This window comes from Poecilia reticulata, linkage group LG18 (assembly GCF_000633615.1).
Source record: "Poecilia reticulata strain Guanapo linkage group LG18, Guppy_female_1.0+MT, whole genome shotgun sequence".
In the NCBI taxonomy this organism is placed as follows: domain Eukaryota; kingdom Metazoa; phylum Chordata; class Actinopteri; order Cyprinodontiformes; family Poeciliidae; genus Poecilia; species Poecilia reticulata.
Genome location: NC_024348.1, coordinates 10598225 through 10615034, shown reverse-complemented (window position 1 = coordinate 10615034; position 16810 = coordinate 10598225). Strand labels below are relative to the sequence as shown.

At 44.4% G+C, this 16810-nt stretch overlaps 1 protein-coding gene across 1 annotated transcript; it reads right to left on the bottom strand.

Annotated features, from left to right (window-relative positions):
- Positions 1-1668: 1668 nt before the first annotated feature.
- polr2a (RNA polymerase II subunit A) lies at positions 1669-14826 on the bottom strand. The gene is made up of 29 exons (XM_008435419.2): positions 14740-14826; positions 13929-14061; positions 13687-13823; positions 13012-13185; positions 12645-12926; positions 12392-12553; positions 12067-12287; positions 11850-11982; positions 11123-11247; positions 10560-10770; positions 10267-10476; positions 10013-10181; positions 9632-9726; positions 9305-9508; positions 9002-9224; positions 8529-8712; positions 8267-8438; positions 7681-7786; positions 7260-7465; positions 6908-7171; positions 6619-6826; positions 6429-6529; positions 6248-6352; positions 5976-6158; positions 5689-5892; positions 5405-5591; positions 5205-5318; positions 4978-5127; positions 1669-4862 (listed from the first exon to the last, which is right to left on the bottom strand). Exons 1-29 carry the CDS (start codon positions 14824-14826, stop codon positions 3712-3714), a joined length of 5901 nt encoding a protein of 1966 aa, XP_008433641.1. The 3' UTR covers positions 1669-3711.
- Between the last annotated feature and the right edge of the window lie 1984 nt (positions 14827-16810).

The window sequence follows — 16810 nt, the reverse complement described above, 5'->3', positions numbered from 1 at the left end:
TGCCAACTCTTTGATACATTAAACTCCATTGTATGCAAACTTTAGAAATTAAAGAAAGTAACAAAAAAATTATCAAAATCTCTTATTATTCTGCAATTAGAAATTAAATTGTAAAAAAAAAAAGTTAAAGCTTAGACTAATTTAATGTGAAAGGATTAAAAAAAACTGTTATGTGTTTTTGCACAATTTATTTAAATGTTTGGTTTCGACTGTTTGAATATATCTTTAACCCTGCTTCTCTACTGCTGAGGTCCGTTGGAGCAGCTCCACCCTTCACGATTCCTTTCTAACAACCGTGAAGCTTTCGGTGAGAAGTCAATGTGTGAAAGGGTTCAGCCTTCACAGTTACGCTGTTGGGAAACGCACTTCCTTAAAGTCAGCCTGAGAGAGTCTCTATGGTTGTACTTTAACTGGTTACACAAAAAAATAAACTTTATGCAACAGACGGGATCTGGACTTTACTAGGTCTTGGAACAAATCTAACCTCAAATGTACTACCACTCTTCATAAAACAATGCAAAGTAGGCAACGTTGATATGCAGGTTTGTGCTTCTGCACAGCTCTCATAAGATCCCACAACAACATTTCACTCAGGCTGAGGTCTGGACTTTAACTGGGCAACATTTCGAATCTTTTCTTTTGCCATTTGTTGCTGAGTTCGGGATCATTGTTCTGTTGATGAACAATGATACCGCGTTGGACAGACAGATGACATGCTGCATGCTTTGGCCTACAAAAGGAGTTTATGGTGAACTCGATGAGCGCAAAGTGATGCAAAAACAAGTCCGAGTCATCATCTCTCTATCAGTTGGTATGAGGTCGACGATGATGAGCTGTGTTTCTCCAAACAACTTTATGCAATGACAAAACATCTCTGTTTTGGACTCATTTGTCTAATAGTCATTATTCTAGATTTTTTTTTTTTTTGTAGTGATTGTAGTTTTACTCAGGTTAACATTCACCACAGCAAGTGCTGGATAAAGTTTTGCTGCAAGGGAAAACATGTTATATGCAATCATTTTGCTTAAAATTGCAACAACAAATTAAAAAGAAAAACCAGCATGTAGAAAATTAATTGTATCCTTCCCAAGAGCCAATGGGAACATATTTATTAGCATTACAGCAGTCAAATCCTTATTGTAACTGCTGATCAGAACGCCTCCTTGTCATCACCCTAATGTTCTCACTGAGCACCCTCATGAGGCTCACTCCGTCCGTCTCAAGGATCCACTCCTGCAGGGCCTTGAACTCTCCGTCCTCCGTGATGATGATCTTCTTCTTGTTGTCGGTCTGAGGCAGATGCATGGGTCAGAATTGTTCTAATAACTCCAAACACAACAGCAAATCCAGTTCAGAAAAAAATAGTACTTTGTTTAAAACACGCTAAGTCATGAAATATGCCATGACCTACATCAGTATGAGTAGATTAATTTTTTGAAGGTATGTTATAGTCTAAAATTATATATTTTTTTAAAACGACATTCTACAAAAATAGAGAGCTTAAATAAATTGTTGCACCAAAATCAGCCTGTTTGATAACTTTGGTTTTAAGTTTAAAACAATTTCTAATAAACATTTCACCTTAAAAACTGCAATCAACCTTGCTAAACCAGGCATTGTGTAAAAATGCGTTTTTTTGTTGTTTTTTTTAAGTAATCAACACAATGATATAGTAAAACTTTTATTCATTTTTTCAAGTCAAAAAACAAACAGAACAGAGATACAGAGAATGAGATCATGACTTGATTTTTATACAGTGGCAACTTTTAAGTTAAACCTTCCTTTAAACTGGACAGATGAATTCTTTCCTCAGCTTTAGACCCTGCATCACCTTCAGACGCTCCAGTCACACAAACGTACACACACTAACTCATTCATTCAACATGGCAGTCCTGTTGTTGTGGACTGACTAAACAGCACAGGTAAGACAACAGCGTTGGATGCAAACGTAGTAGACAAAATGCAACACTTTGTGGAATTAATGTCCATCGGATCCGCTTTGTGTCTAAGGCCAGAAAACGCAGCTCATTCAAGCCGAGGCTAAATATGAAGCAGTTTTGTTTGTTTCCACAAAATTAGATTGCATTAAGTTTTCCCGAACCTAAAATATGCATTTTAGCTCAGCGGGACTCCCAGTCGGAGTCAACGCTAAACCCACCTCCTCCCCATGATTTCCCCTCATCACAGGTAAAATGCATGGAGGAAAAAAAATAAAAAATACAAGGAAACACTGATTTTAGAAACTCCAGGATGAAGAGGTAGGGAAACCAGTAATTTCAAAAACAAACGAGGAAGGGTCAAACAACAACAACCTCCCAAATTTACCAAGCCAGCAAGCTGTGTAAAGATGTAAAAAAAGAAGTACACACTACTGTAGTGGGATTTTTAAAACAAAGGCTAACAGTGCAGTTTCTTTGGACCATTTCTTGTTAAAAAATAAAGTTCGAATGTACCATCTCCGACTTTTATATTAAGCAGGACAGAAAGCGTTTCCCTCTGAAGACTTTAAACTTCCAGGCTATTTTAACTGGAGCGAGAAACTTAAGATGAGAAAGTCAACTGGCGCTTAAGATCTGTCCCCCTGCCTCTTCATCCAGAGCAGATGAACTTCCTGCAAACAGGACTAAAAAGTCACCAAAAGCAAACGAGAAAAAAAATTAAACTCTTATTTTCTCTATTCATACTCATACAGAATAGTAGTTAACTTCATAAATAAACTGAGTAGAACGCAAGTACACTTCAGCTATTAGAAATGGGACAAAAATTTGCAAAAATGTAGGAGGGATTTTTAAAATGTATAGACGTGCACTACTTCTGAAAACAAGGACAAAAGCAGCAAGACCAAAACTATTATCCCTCATCTATTCTGAGCTCCATTTCGTCACAGATTCAAAATCAAAAATCAGATTCATTTTTACAATTTCTTGCGTGAAATCTGACATTCCCAGCTTCTAGGGAAGATTATCATCTGGAAAAGTGTTTATTTTTTTGTCCGCTTTTGACGTACAAGTTTCTAAAATGGTAGACAAAAAGATGCTGGTGGGTAGTTTTGTGACATCTTTCAGGTTTTTGGGGTGTGAAGGATGAAGAAGATGGAAGTGATGGATACATATATGCTCATGTAAGTTCAGAGCAAGGACATAAAAGTCCTTTCTCTCCCAACCAGTTTCTCTCTTCTTTTTTTAAAGTGTGCATTTATGCAGATGATACAAATGTGTCCACCTAAACTTTCTTTAAATGCTCAACAAGAAACAGTTTTTGTGATATCATTATGGTTTATGTTTAAATGGTGAATACAATCTTTACTTCTCAGGCTTTTGGCAACATGTACACCATCGACAACACAACCAGCATTTATAGACTGCGAGAAAGAGAGAGAGAGAGAGAGAGAGGGACTGGATGCAGGACACCAAAGTTAAAAAGGGACTTAAATGTTCACATCTTCCTCCCCTTTTCATTCCCTCTGGGTGATTATCAGTTTTTCTTCACACCCCATCTTGAAATTAAAGAGTAAAGAAACTACTTCAAAAGGCAACATTTTCACCCCTCATCAGGTAAAGCAGCGCAAGTCTTTCACAAACAGTTTTGAACATCTTGGGGGGGGGGAGGGGGAGCAGCTTCCTGGTGGAATCACGGGTCCCACAGCGCCACGTTCTCAGGCCGATTAAAGCTGCTGCTGTCCTTCAGCCTCCCCCCCGCCTCTTCCGCAGCTCAGTTGTTTTCCTCGTCGCTGTCGTCGGGGCTGATGGCCGGGCTGTAGGTGGGGGAGGTGGGGCTGTAGCCAGGGGAGGTGGGGCTGTAGGTGGAGCCTTTGGGGCTAGTAGGCGAGTACGTCGGAGACGTGGGTGAGTACTTGGGCGAAGTTGGGGAGTAAGTCGGAGAGGTGGGGGAGTATTTGGGACTGGTGGGGGTGTAGGTTGGGGAGGTAGGGGAGTAAGTGGGGGAGGTGGGGCTGTATTTCGGAGTTGTTGGGGAGTAGGTAGGGGAAGTGGGGGAGTACTTCGGTGATGTAGGCGAGTACTTCGGCGACGTCGGGGAGTATTTCGGAGAGGTGGGGGTGTACTCCGGAGAGCTGGGGCTGTACGAGGGGGACGTCGGGGTGTATTTGGGCGAGGTTGGGGAGTATGATGGAGAGCTGGGGCTGTACGACGGCGAGCTGGGTGTGTAAGTGGGCGACTGAGGGGTGTAGCGTGGACTGGAGGGGGAGTAGGATGGAGATGTAGGGGAATAAGAGGGTGAAGTAGGGGAGTAGTTTGGACTGGTTGGTGTATAGTTGGGGGAGGTTGGGGAGTAAGAGGGCGATGTAGGAGAGTATGAAGGGGAGGTAGGAGAATAACTGGGGGAAGTTGGGGTGTAGTTCGGCGAAGTGGGGCTGTAGCTCGGACTGGTTGGAGAGTAGGACGGAGAGGTAGGGGAATAGGAAGGGGAGGTGGGGGAGTAGGATGGAGAAGTGGGAGAGTAAGAGGGTGAGGTTGGCGAGTAGGAGGGTGAAGTAGGGGAGTAGCTGGGCGACGTCGGGCTGTAGCTCGGCGATGTTGGGCTGTAGCTCGGAGAGGTTGGAGAATATGACGGAGATGTCGGGGAGTACGAGGGAGAAGTGGGGGAGTAGGAGGGAGACGTCGGGGAGTAAGATGGAGACGTCGGAGAGTAGGAGGGAGACGTCGGGGAGTAACTGGGTGAAGTAGGGGAGTACGATGGAGATGTGGGGCTGTAGTTGGGGCTGGTGGGGGAGTAAGAGGGAGAGGTGGGGGAGTAGGAAGGCGACGTTGGGGAGTAGCCTGGGCTCTGAGGGGTGTAGCCCCCCGGAGAACGAGGCTCGTAGGCGGGGGAGGTGGGAGAGTAGTTTGGTGACATGGCTCCACCTGAGGAAGAAAATAAAAAAAAAACAATCATTTAGGGTTCACTCACAGCAGCTCTGCATAATTCAAACTCCAGTTCGTCTGCCTAGACTGTCTGGTTCATTTGGTGCAGTCTAACCTGGAGATGGGATGTATGGACTGACTGGCCCAGGAGACCCCGGTGACCCTGGTGTGGGAGACCAGGCTGGGGAGTAACCTGGAGAGAAGCCGCTCGCATCTGACGCTGCGCTGGGAGAGAAACCTGCTGCTCCAGGGGTCATGCCGCTTCCTAAGTGACCAAATAAAGAGTCAGTGAATGAATAGAAAACAATGAGAGGTCCAAAGCAATGGCTGTATTTGACCTACCAACACTGGGGGACCATGCTCCGTACGCTGGGGTGGCTCCGGTGTTCCAGGGTGTCATGGCGGGAGACATACCGCTCATGGGGCTCGGCACCGAGCCAAAGAACATTCCAGTGGCTGCAAACAAAGACGTAGAATGTATCAACATATGTGCTATACCAAAACATTCACACCTAAAAATCCAGAACATTGCCTCCACTTACGCCCCGCCACGCTGATGCCAGGGATGTTTGTCGGGATCTCCATGCCGTACTTGCACTTCTCAGCATCCAGCAGCAGGTCAAAGCAGCCGGTCCCTGCTGGGGCGAGCTGGCCGAGCATGATGTTCTCCGACACGCCCTTCATCGGGTCACACTCTCCGTGAGAGGACGCCTCCATCAGCACATCCACCTGCAGCGGAAAAGGAAACAAGATTTGTTAGGAATTACAAAAAAAAAAAAAAAAAAGTGAGGATTGATTCTTTTGAGTTAAATAAAAATCCTTGTACCGTCTCCTCAAAGGAACACTTCATGAGAGGCCCGGTGTCTTGACGGTTGATGCCGTGACGCGTGATGGCCATCAGATGACCGCGGCAGGTCATAGTGTCACAAAGCAGAGCCAAGTGGCGGTAGTTGACATAGGAGCCATCAAAGGAGATGACGTGGTACAACTCTCTCTCCAGAGCTTTTCGGACAGCTTCGATACCCAAAACCTTTTCAATTCAAAACCAAACAATTCTCAGTGACAATCCCAATGAAATAAATGTTCAGCTCATGACGGGAAAGGGTTTTGTACCGTGAAGATCTCCACAATGTCGTTGGAGGTGGTCCTGACAGGATCCACGTCCTTCTCACTGAGCACCCTCATGAGGCTCACTCCGTCCGTCTCAAGGATCCACTCCTGCAGGGCCTTGAACTCTCCGTCCTCCGTGATGATGATCTTCTTCTTGTTGTCGGTCTGAGGCAGATGCATGTACACCTGAAAGAGACGAGCAAAAACATATTTGTAGAGATTTACTAAAGAAACAAAACTAAAGGAATAAAAAGAAGAAACCCCGATGGATTCACCTTGCTGATCTGCTCGATGCCCTGCAGAGTCATGTCCGTCAGCATGTTGGACTCGATGCACCTCAGGAACACATCGTCGTCCATTTTGTCAACGACCTCCTCGTCCTGGTCAAGCACAGCAGATTCTCACAATCTGAACCAACACCGGATTCTCTCACTTTCATCGTTAACCAAAGCTCACCTCTTGAAACTTGTTCTCGTCGCTGTTCATGATGCGAATTCGCAGCACCAGTTTTTCAGCGTTGTCATCGTTGAAGATGCAGTTAAGGTCGTCACCGAAACCTGAGATAAGGAAAGCGCAGTGTAACTGAGTGGGGAAGTGGAGGGTTCATTTCTTTATAAAGCATTGAATGAAGCGTTACTCAACCCACCTGCATTGATCTTCTCTGCGATCTGCTCCATGGTCAGTTTGCGGTCAGTCATGTGCTTGCGGTCGAGCTCAATGCGCAGCAGCCAAGGCGAGATGCGAGTCACGTCAAAGTCCGGCATCTCGTAGTAGACGTTCACCCACTCCTGATCCTCGGCCACCACGGTGTTCTGAGGGTTGGGGTCGTAGTAGATGGCGGTGTTGGCAGTCACCTGGAAGACGACGCTCAGTTTAAAGCCAGTTATTAAACGCTGTCAGATAAAAAAAATAAAAAAAAGCTCAGGATATCTTACCTTTCTGAGCGTCGTATGCTCCAGTCGACACAGGATGTCCTTAGCCCTCTCCGCGTCACGCGCCGCCTGACCCAGCAGGAAGACGGTCAGCGACGGCGTCTTGGGCCTCTTCGAGATGTTGATCAACTCTTTGAGACGAGGCACACCGAGCGTGACGTTCTTGGCCGACACTCCGGCGTAGTGGAAAGTGTTCAGGGTCATCTGGGTGGCCGGCTCTCCCAGCGACTGGGCAGCTAGAGCGCCAACCATTTCACCAGGGTGGGCCTGGAGGAGGAGGACAGGAAGAATCGTTTCATGCTTTCAGATGAAAATGAAAGCTCAAACGGCTCCCAGCCACATCTGCAGAACTTACAATGGATTGGTTGAACTTGGTCTCTATCTCTCCCAGCAGCCAGTCATAAGCCTCGGTGGACAGGCGGAACTCCTCCGTCATGCGTTTGGAGCAGAGCGTCGACCGCAGATGGATGTTGAAGAGCAGAGTGGCGTTTTCCTGGGCCTGCCTGCTCAGAGGATCGTCGCCATTGACAATAATCAGCTTTTTACTCAGCTCGTGAACGCCTGAGGAGGATAAAAAAAAAAAATCAAAAAAGAATATGGGTTGAAGTTCACAACAAAAATGATCTGTTAAACTGCTAACATAATGGCTAGGGGTGTTTGTTTTTTAAGCAGCTCTACACAACATTTGACGTCAACTTGTAATTATTTTATGTGATTTAGCAATTCTCAAGTTTAAAGAGATTTAGTTTTTTTTATTTTTTATTTGTCAGCTTTACCCTCAACCACTCGCAGGGGATTTAGGTCTGTTGGGGTCCGAGTGTTGATTCGGAAGATCTTCTGAGCGTTCCAGATCATTCTGGCCAGGTTGCACGGCAGCACCACCTACAGGCAAAGAGAGATATTGCAGTTCAAACAATTAATGCATCATCTACCTTGTCAAGAGGCTTTTAAGGATGATAAGAGATTCATCCTAGTTCTGAGGTTTATTCCAAATCTTGAAAATGTAAAAAAAACCCCACACATTTAAGGTTTGAAAACAAGATTTAAAAGCATGCAACATTTACTTAGATCTGACCGCAAAACCATTTAAATCTGATCTCATTGAGTAAATTCATGCAAATAAAACTGATTTAAAGGGAAATGCCCAGGCTCAAGATTCCTTTTTCTGATTTTACCTGCAATAACTGATTGAAAACTTTATTACCATTTCTCAACACTTTTTTACATTTAGAAATGTTTCTTTAGCTTGCTGACTGTTCAATGTGTTTACTGCTGCAACTGTTGCTGATTTAATCTGAAGTCAGAGCAGATTTCAAGAGTCCTTTTAGATAACGTTCTGCTGTGGACCATACGGTCACGCACCTTACTGTCACCAGTGGGGAAAATCGCCCTCAGGATCTCCCTGTCCTCCCTCATCTTCTCAAACTCCTTCTCCAAGACGCTCTGCACATGTGCGTTAGTCAGCACGTCTTTCACCACGTCTTCCTGCAGCACCCTTCTCAACGCGCGCTCGTTGGTGCAGTCAAACCGAAACCTGGAGGGATTTAAAAAAATGGGCGGGTGAACTCCTGATTCGGAACAACTACAGGAGACCGAGTTGGGTTGAGGATTTTTGAATGCGTACTTCTTTTCGAACGCCTTGTTGGAGGGCTTCAGCGTCGCCAGGTTTTGGAACTCGACGTTCTCTCCTGCCAGGCCGTCCTCGCCGTAACGCAGCTGAACCACCTGGTTGATGGAGTTTCGCACCGTGGCGTCGTACTTCACCATCACAGACTCCATGGATTTGATCAGACGACGCTGAATGTAGCCTGGACGTAGAGAGAGAAAGATGATGATTAAGTGTTCACTTAAAGAATGATTTTTTTGTTGCATTTTAGGTAATAAAATGTTTATTTTCTTATTTTAAATAAGTATTTGAATTATTTCTAAAATGGTAAAAAAAAACAACTTAAAAAGTAAAATGAAAAATCTGCAGAATGTGGCTATTTTAAAAAATAGAATTAATCAGTCGTCAGAGTAACTGACAGAAGAATAATGGATCAGTAAAATCACTGCTAGCTGCAGCTCTCGTGTTTTGCTGCTGCTCTGTGCACTGACCCGTCTCGGCAGTCTTGACAGCCGTGTCGATCAGACCCTCTCTGCCTCCCATGGCGTGGAAGAAGAACTCGGTCGGCGTCAGCCCGGCCAGGTAGGAGTTCTCCACGAAGCCTCGGCTCTCGGGGCCGTAGTCGTCCTTGATGAAGTGAGGCAGCGTGCGGTGCTTGAACCCGAAGGGGATTCGCTTACCCTCCACGTTCTGCTGGCCCACCACGGCGATAACCTGCGGGAGAAACAGGGTTACGCTCGGCTCAGACCGGAATGGCGTTCTCCGGCGACGACCGGGCCGAGGCGAGGCGTTACCTGCGAGATGTTGATCTTTGAGCCCTTGGAGCCGGCCACCACCATGGACTTGAAGTTGTTGTACTCGGACAGCGACTTCTGAGCAGAGGATCCCGTTTTGTCACGGGCGTCGTTCAGGATGCGGTTCACCTGGTTCTCGAAGGTTTGCCTCAGGGTGTTACCGGGTGTCGGTTCCAGCTCGTTGTTGTGAGCTTTTTCAATAACCTGGCAGATGAAGAGGAGGGGAATTAAACTCTGCAATGACACGTTTCTGATGTTTCTTGCACCAAAAAGAAAACAACTCCTAAATGGTTATTCTGTGAAAACATATCTAAGAGTTTTCCTCACTTCTATCACATCCTGTTTGGCCTTCTTGATGGTGTTCTGGATGTCGAGGTACGTCTTGGCATCAGCAATGGAGTCTCCAATACCAATGGAATGACCTGTTGTTGTCACAAACACATCGGTGTGAAGAAAAGTCCTGTTTAACTCAAACTTAGACACTGGCTGCGTCTCCACCACAAATGTGCAAAAACCTTTTTCAATATTCTGCAAATGTTGAAAAAACTGAATTTCACAATTGTGTTGTTTCCGTTAAATAAGAAATACAAATAAAATCACATGTGATTTTAATTTTATGATCCATAGAGAGTCTGGAGTCTTATTAAATCAAATGTAATAAGTTTCCAGGCAGCGGAGGAACTTTACAGCTGTGAATGCGTCTCTTACCCTCGATGAGCAGCCAGTTGTTGACCACCGTCTGAATGTTGGAGTAGAAGAGCCTGGTGATGTCGTGGCCCATCTCCAGGTAGGAGATGTGGACGAGGGAGCCGGCCGAGGTTCCCAGAGACTTCTTACACAGGATGCCCATGATCAACTCCCCGTTCTCCACGATGACCTGGTTGAAAATTCACTCTTGAAATTAAGCAATCCGAAGCCGGTTCCTTTGTTTAAATCGGTAGATAAAGATGTTCGCCCCGTACCTTGGTGTCGCCGGGGGAGATGTGTTTGTACGGGCCGCTGTCCTCATCGTCGGGGTGCGTGCTGTGGGTGCGGATCACGTTGATGTGTCCTGGAATGATGAGGCTGAAGATCTGCTTCCCCGTCCACAGCGGACGGGGTTTGAGGATCGCCGGCTGAGGCATCTTCCCGTCCCAGGTGGACAGGAACATCAGGAGGTTCATCACCTCACCCTGAGAGAGGAGGGAAAACCCGCAATGAGCGAAAGCGACCTCAACCCTGCGTCTGTTTGGCGGTCCAGCAGCAATCCACTCACCCTCTCCAAGAACACGTCTCTTTTAGTGAACTTGCGGACGGCTGTGAGGGTGTCCTGCACGATACCCATGACGGGCCGGTTGGACTGGGGCGTGACGATCATCCGCGGCACCATGGCCAGCTCCTGAATCTCCGCCCTCGTCTCCAGCGACTGGGGCAGGTGGAGGTTCATCTCGTCCCCGTCGAAGTCGGCATTGTAAGGGGTGGTGACGCTGCAGAAGTGGGAAAAAAAAAAAACAGATGTCAGCGAAAGCAAAAGACGATGCAGGAATCGCTAAGCTGCGCCACGGGAAACCAAAAACTTTGATAGTCAATTCCTACAACAAAAAAATATTTATCATCATAAATAATATTTATCCAATCTCAACATCGGAGTTGCCTGCAAAGTTGGACTAACATCTGTTGCCAGCGCCATCGGTTGCAGCAATGCTTTACAGAAACACTTTTTTGATTCACTCCTTTGTTTATGTGCAAATGCAGAATCGTAAGTGACTCAAGATGATTTCAGGGACAACAGAAATCCTGACCGGGATATCGCTGTTCAGGTTTTATCTTCGTCTGTACCTGAGGTTAAGTCGGAATGTCGACCAGGGCAGGATCCGAACTCTGTGCCCCATCATGGACATTTTATGCAGCGTGGGCTGTCGGTTGAAGATGATGATGTCACCGTCGCACATGTGCCTTTCCACCTAAAATGATCAAGACAAATTACAGTTAGAATATGAGTTACATGTTGCTTGCAGACAGATATGCACGGAGAAATGCGACCACAGTGAGCAGATTTTACGATCGATCTGCTCTGATTGGGTGTCGTCCAAGTTGGAAATCTAAAAATCTAATCTGTTTTGATCAGTCAGCGTGGCTACAGCGCTGTAAAAAAAGACTCCACACAGGAACTTGTTACCGAGGAAAGAAAACTTAAAGGGAACTATTTTCAGAAGCACAAAAAGGTTTTCTACGACAGGTTAACAATTTGAAAGAAATTTTTAAGTCTTTTCACATCTCTGCAGGGCGATAAGAAAAAAAAAATCACCCAGACTTAAAAAAAAACAAAAAACAAAAAGATTTTAATTGATGTTTTTTCCTCACTTTTTTTTTCCTTAAAAAGACATTACAAATGTTTTTATCAAGTGGCCGTCATTTAAATCCTCCATTCTGTTAGTTCATCTGAGTTCAAAGTAAAAAAAAAAAAAAAAGTCTGTAAAACACGCTTGTCAGACAAGATGGTGGGCTTTGGGTGGGCTGACATCTCTATATGTGAGCACACATAAGAACATTGTGTTGGTCTTGCCTTGTAGCCAATTTGCAGATGAAGGTCACTTGGTTTAGGGTGGAATCGCAGGTCGATTCTGTCTCCGTTGTCTCGGATAATGTACTTTGCTCCAGGGTACTGGCTGTTGCCTCGCCGGACCAACTCTTGCAATCTAATGAAAGCGATCGGAGCAAAATTAGCTGGAGTTACCCGCAAAGTTGACAACGATTCAAACCCGGGAGCCTCTCGGCCGTACCTGTCGATATTAAAGGGTGTGACGATCTCGGGGAACGTCATGTTGGCCGCGATGGAACGTGGCACGCCCACTTGGTCGATCTGCAGGTTGGGATCAGGGGTGATGACGGTTCGGGCCGAGAAGTCCACGCGTTTGCCCATCAGGTTACCCCGCACTCGCCCCTCTTTTCCCTTTAGACGCTGCTTTATGGATTTGAGAGGGCGGCCAGACTTTTGCATCGCCTGAAAAAACAGAAAAGGTCTTCTTTTTTAGCAAAGCAGCAAAAACATGACGATTGACTTCATACTAGCTGCTAAAATCCAGCTGGATGCGAATGTATACGAACCCTCGGCAGGCCTGGCAATTCGTTGTCGACCATCGTGGCCACGTGAAACTGAAGGAGCTTCACATCCTCTGCGATAACGTGAGCAGCTGCGCCGCTTTGCTCGTTTCTTCTCAGCTGGTTGTTGATCTTCACGATGTCCGCCAGCTTGTGGGTCAAATCGTCCTTTGAAACAGATTTTTTTTTTTTATTATTTGTTAGACAATTTTAGCAAGGCGTGGCATCGTAGAAACACGGAAGAATGATTTTAGTTCACCTGGTTGCGAGCTGAGCCCTGCATGACCACGGCGGGCCTCACGGCCAGCGGAGGCACCGGCAGCACGGTCACAATCATCCACTCTGGACGGGCGAACTTGGGGTCCATGCCCAAGATGATGTCTTCTTCGTCCGAGATGCGCTTGAAGATCTCGTGGACGCGTTCGGGACTCAGCAGGATTTTCTTCTCCTGGGAATCCTCGTTGACGTGCTTCCACTCGGCGTACAGCTCCAAGCCCGAGCGTCGGATGCGCGGCTGGTAGCGCCCGCAGCCGCCGTGACCCTGAGAGGAGATCCAACGGGTGAGTGGCAGGAAAACCGAGCTGAGAACGGCTGGGAAAGGTAAACAAGGACTCGGTATCAAATACCTTCTCCTTGGTAATGTCCTCCTCCGTCTCCTGTGGCTCCATTCCAAATTTGTTGTCCATCTCTTCCCCTCCCTCGCATATGTTTTTGCCTTTGCACAGCTCGTAGACATGGGTTAGACGCTTCCTGGGCTGGCCCTTGGATTTCACAAGGATTTCTTTGATCTTCGGATTGTTCTAGGAAGAAAAGCAAAAGCAAAACTCAAAGCGACAAAATGTAACGTAGGAAATGTAGAAGAACAGGATTATAGTAGGGTGATAAAAAAAAAACAACACTAAATTTATGAGAACTTTTAATGAGTTGTTTTATGAGCTATAAAACTCAAATGAAAAAGTGGTTAGTGTTAACCTGCCATTCCCACGTGTGGCGAGTCAGATAGTCTTTGAGAAACACTGCTAAATTTATTCATTTATTTTGTAAAAGTGTTAAAATAATATAGTAGAGCAGCAAAAAAATTTGATATAAGGATACTATTGTAGACCGTGTTACTCATAAAATGCAGTGTTAATTTTAAATTTTTATATTTAATATTTAATAAAAGACATTTGCTCTTTACTGGATGTTATGAGCAAAAAGTATTTACTCTAGAAATTAGATTTGAACCACTGAACATTATGTTTAAATGCAAAATATTGGCTTATAATCAGTATTTACAGTAATAAAATGTAAGTACTTACGGAATCCACCAAAAGTTTTGAGCAAAAGAAGCAGACGCATCGAAGAATCTTCATTATTTTTGATATGAAGCCGACGTGGAAAACCGGCTTCGCCAGCTCTATGTGTCCGAAGTGGCCCGGACATTCAGTCATGTTGCCTGAAAGAACAAATGTATTGTAAGTGAGAGGTTCACAACCTCAGTTTGGGACAGAGACGTCTGGTTATGTTTATTGGATGAAATTCAGACATGTCAACACTTTACCTGCACATGTCTGACATCTCCCACTGCGTTCTATGACCCCTTGTCTTGGATCCATAAGGCCACCAAGCTTAGGACGTCCGCCTTCTGTGGTTTCAGGGTATTTGATACCCCCTTCGGTAACAGACATCCGTTTCTAAAGAGGACAACACATGGTAAAGTCAGAATAACCGCAATCATGTTTTCATAAATACCAAAATACAGAAGCATTTCAAATTATCTGTCACTATGTAAAAGTTACTTTATATAGTAACTTTGATATCAACTTCTTCAGATTTAATTTCCAAAACGGAAAATGTAAACACTGCATAGAAAGTAGAAGAATAATTGAACACAACTTTCTTCCACATAAAAACACACTACAGCATATAAAAATGACAACAAAATACATAAAATCTGTGTTTCATAAGCTTTTTTAAATTATTATTTATGCCAGATAACAGATCATAAAGTACACGGTTAAGTAGTACAACAAAATTTAAAAGCTACATATCGAGTCACAAAAATTATTTACGATGGCCCTACAGACAACATCGAACATTTTAAAAGGGGGTTTAATTCATGGGTCATTTCAAAGTGTTGTGCTTTAAGTTTTTTGTTAAGTTCCTGCAACATGCTAGTTAGCTCAAGCTCCAGCCTAACACAGTTAGCTAGGCTAGGCTAACAGCAAGACTTTCCAGTTGCAAACAGAACCATGTCTTTGACGAAAGTGTTAACTACTTCGTTAACCGATAAAACTGCATAATTTAATGTGTCAACTATTAAATAGTTCATTAATAGGAAAATAAATCCCACCCCAAAACAGAAAACCTACAAGTTCATCTGGGCTGATGACGCCGAACTGAACTCTCTTGATCGTGCGCAATGGGCATGCGCTGTCACCGGAGGGCGGTCCGTGCATCCTGTCTATTCAAAGAGACGCGTCCTTCCTCGGCACGCCGCTTTGTGAGCAGGAACAGCCTGTAAATTGTCACCTCGACTCCGGCCAGGCCGCCAACGGTGACCGGAAAGTCTCCGAAGGCAATATTCCAGGTGCCTTTGTTGTCGGCTGCCTTTGGAGCTGAGTAATTTACGTTCAGTTCCTGCCTACACAGACCAACTACTGCTCCCTCCCCTTTTCCGATCTACTAACTTGAGCGCTCTAAGCGCTTCTGAACGTTGAGCAGCCCAACGCTTGCTTATATAGACGGAGAGCATACTACGGGGTTCCCCACTCAAAAGCACAAGGACTGTTTGCTGAGAAGGTGGGACAAGCAACTCCGTAGTAACACGCTCATTGGTTTTTGAAAGAAGCTTTATGAATAATTAATAAGATTCCACGCAAAGCCAATCAGAGTATACGTTAGTATCACCAGCAAATCATAGTTGAAGGCGGGTACAAATATTGTGGGAGCTCATTCTTATTGGCTTTCTCGAAAGAGAAAGGGCGGTGCATGTTGTGCTTTGCATAAAATCTATAAATATTTAGTAGGCACTCTCTGGATTGGTTGGTTTTCTTATTAATATTTAGCAATGGAAAAGGGAAACCCAATGACAATGAAGAAATGTATCTATGTGAAATAATTTAATCAAAATCCACCCCCTTTCCGATATTTGCCGAGGATTGCCGAGTGAACTTTCTTCCCTCTGAGCAAAACTAAAAAAAATCTCTGTTCTCTCGTTCGTCTCGCTCTGGATCAGCCTGTGCTCTAAGAAAAGAGGCTCAGAGCTAAAGGCCTAGTAATGTATTTAAGGAAACCAGGGCAGATTGTTAAAAAACATAACAATTTTAATCTTAAAATATTGTACAGCGGACCGTTTTTGGAGTTACTTCCGGTACCTGTTAAGTTTTACTTTTTTCTTTTAGTACTTTTTTGGATCTTTGGGACTTAATCGCAAGCATCGGACTTGACTACGACGGATAGCCGTGCGGAGGTGGGGGAATTTCGGCGTGACGCTTAGGAAACCCTGGGAGAAGCCTGAACTGTTCATTTAAGGCTTATTTTTTGACATAACTGGATTATTTTGACAAATTGGTGTTATGAATTTGATCTATTTCAGATCTTATTAATGGCTTATTGATGGGTTTCTTATATTTTTACATAAATGGACCACATTCTTTTAGGCCACGGCTCAAGGTACATCAGAAAAGCAATGGTTTTTGGCGCTTGTGCTACTTAAAATGACGGGTCGTGTCATCGCATAACAATTGAAATTGCCCAAAAATGATATGTATATGACTCAACTACACCTCCGAAGGTAATACATATATAGGCTATATTTATATTAGAATGTCTTTTTTTGTATTAACAAAACTACCTCCGAATAGCTCAAACTACTCTAATCAAAACTTTCTAACATATTTATTAAATGTATTCGTCCCATTTGATACTATTATAAAAGGTATATTATCTCACTACTTGTGTTGATGTGTGAGGCTTACTGTAATTTTGTCAGGTAGACTCGACGGTTTAGTTTCGTGTTAAACGTCGCGTTAACGTTTTATTTTTAACCGTACAAGCAGCTTCTTTTACTACTCATTGAGACATTATTAGACGTGTGCTTGATGAAAAAACGTAGATATTGTTCACTAACGTTCAGTGTAAGGACCGTTAATACAACAGTTAGCAGCCTTCTCTCTTAGCACCCAACATGGCGATGATCAGCTATACGCTTCTTGTTGTTAGCGAGGAAAGATGGAGTCTGGAATATTCTCTCTGACTTGAAGGACGCAGACAGGCACCTACTGGTTAAATATACAGTCGAGCTCCGTGGCTGATTAATAAAGGGTATTAAGATAGGTAAACAGCCATTAAAATGTCAGAATGGGATGTTATTAAAAGCCCGAAGCTAGCTTGTCAGAATATTAGAGCAGTGGAGTCTATGTAGAAGCCACTTGAAGCCAT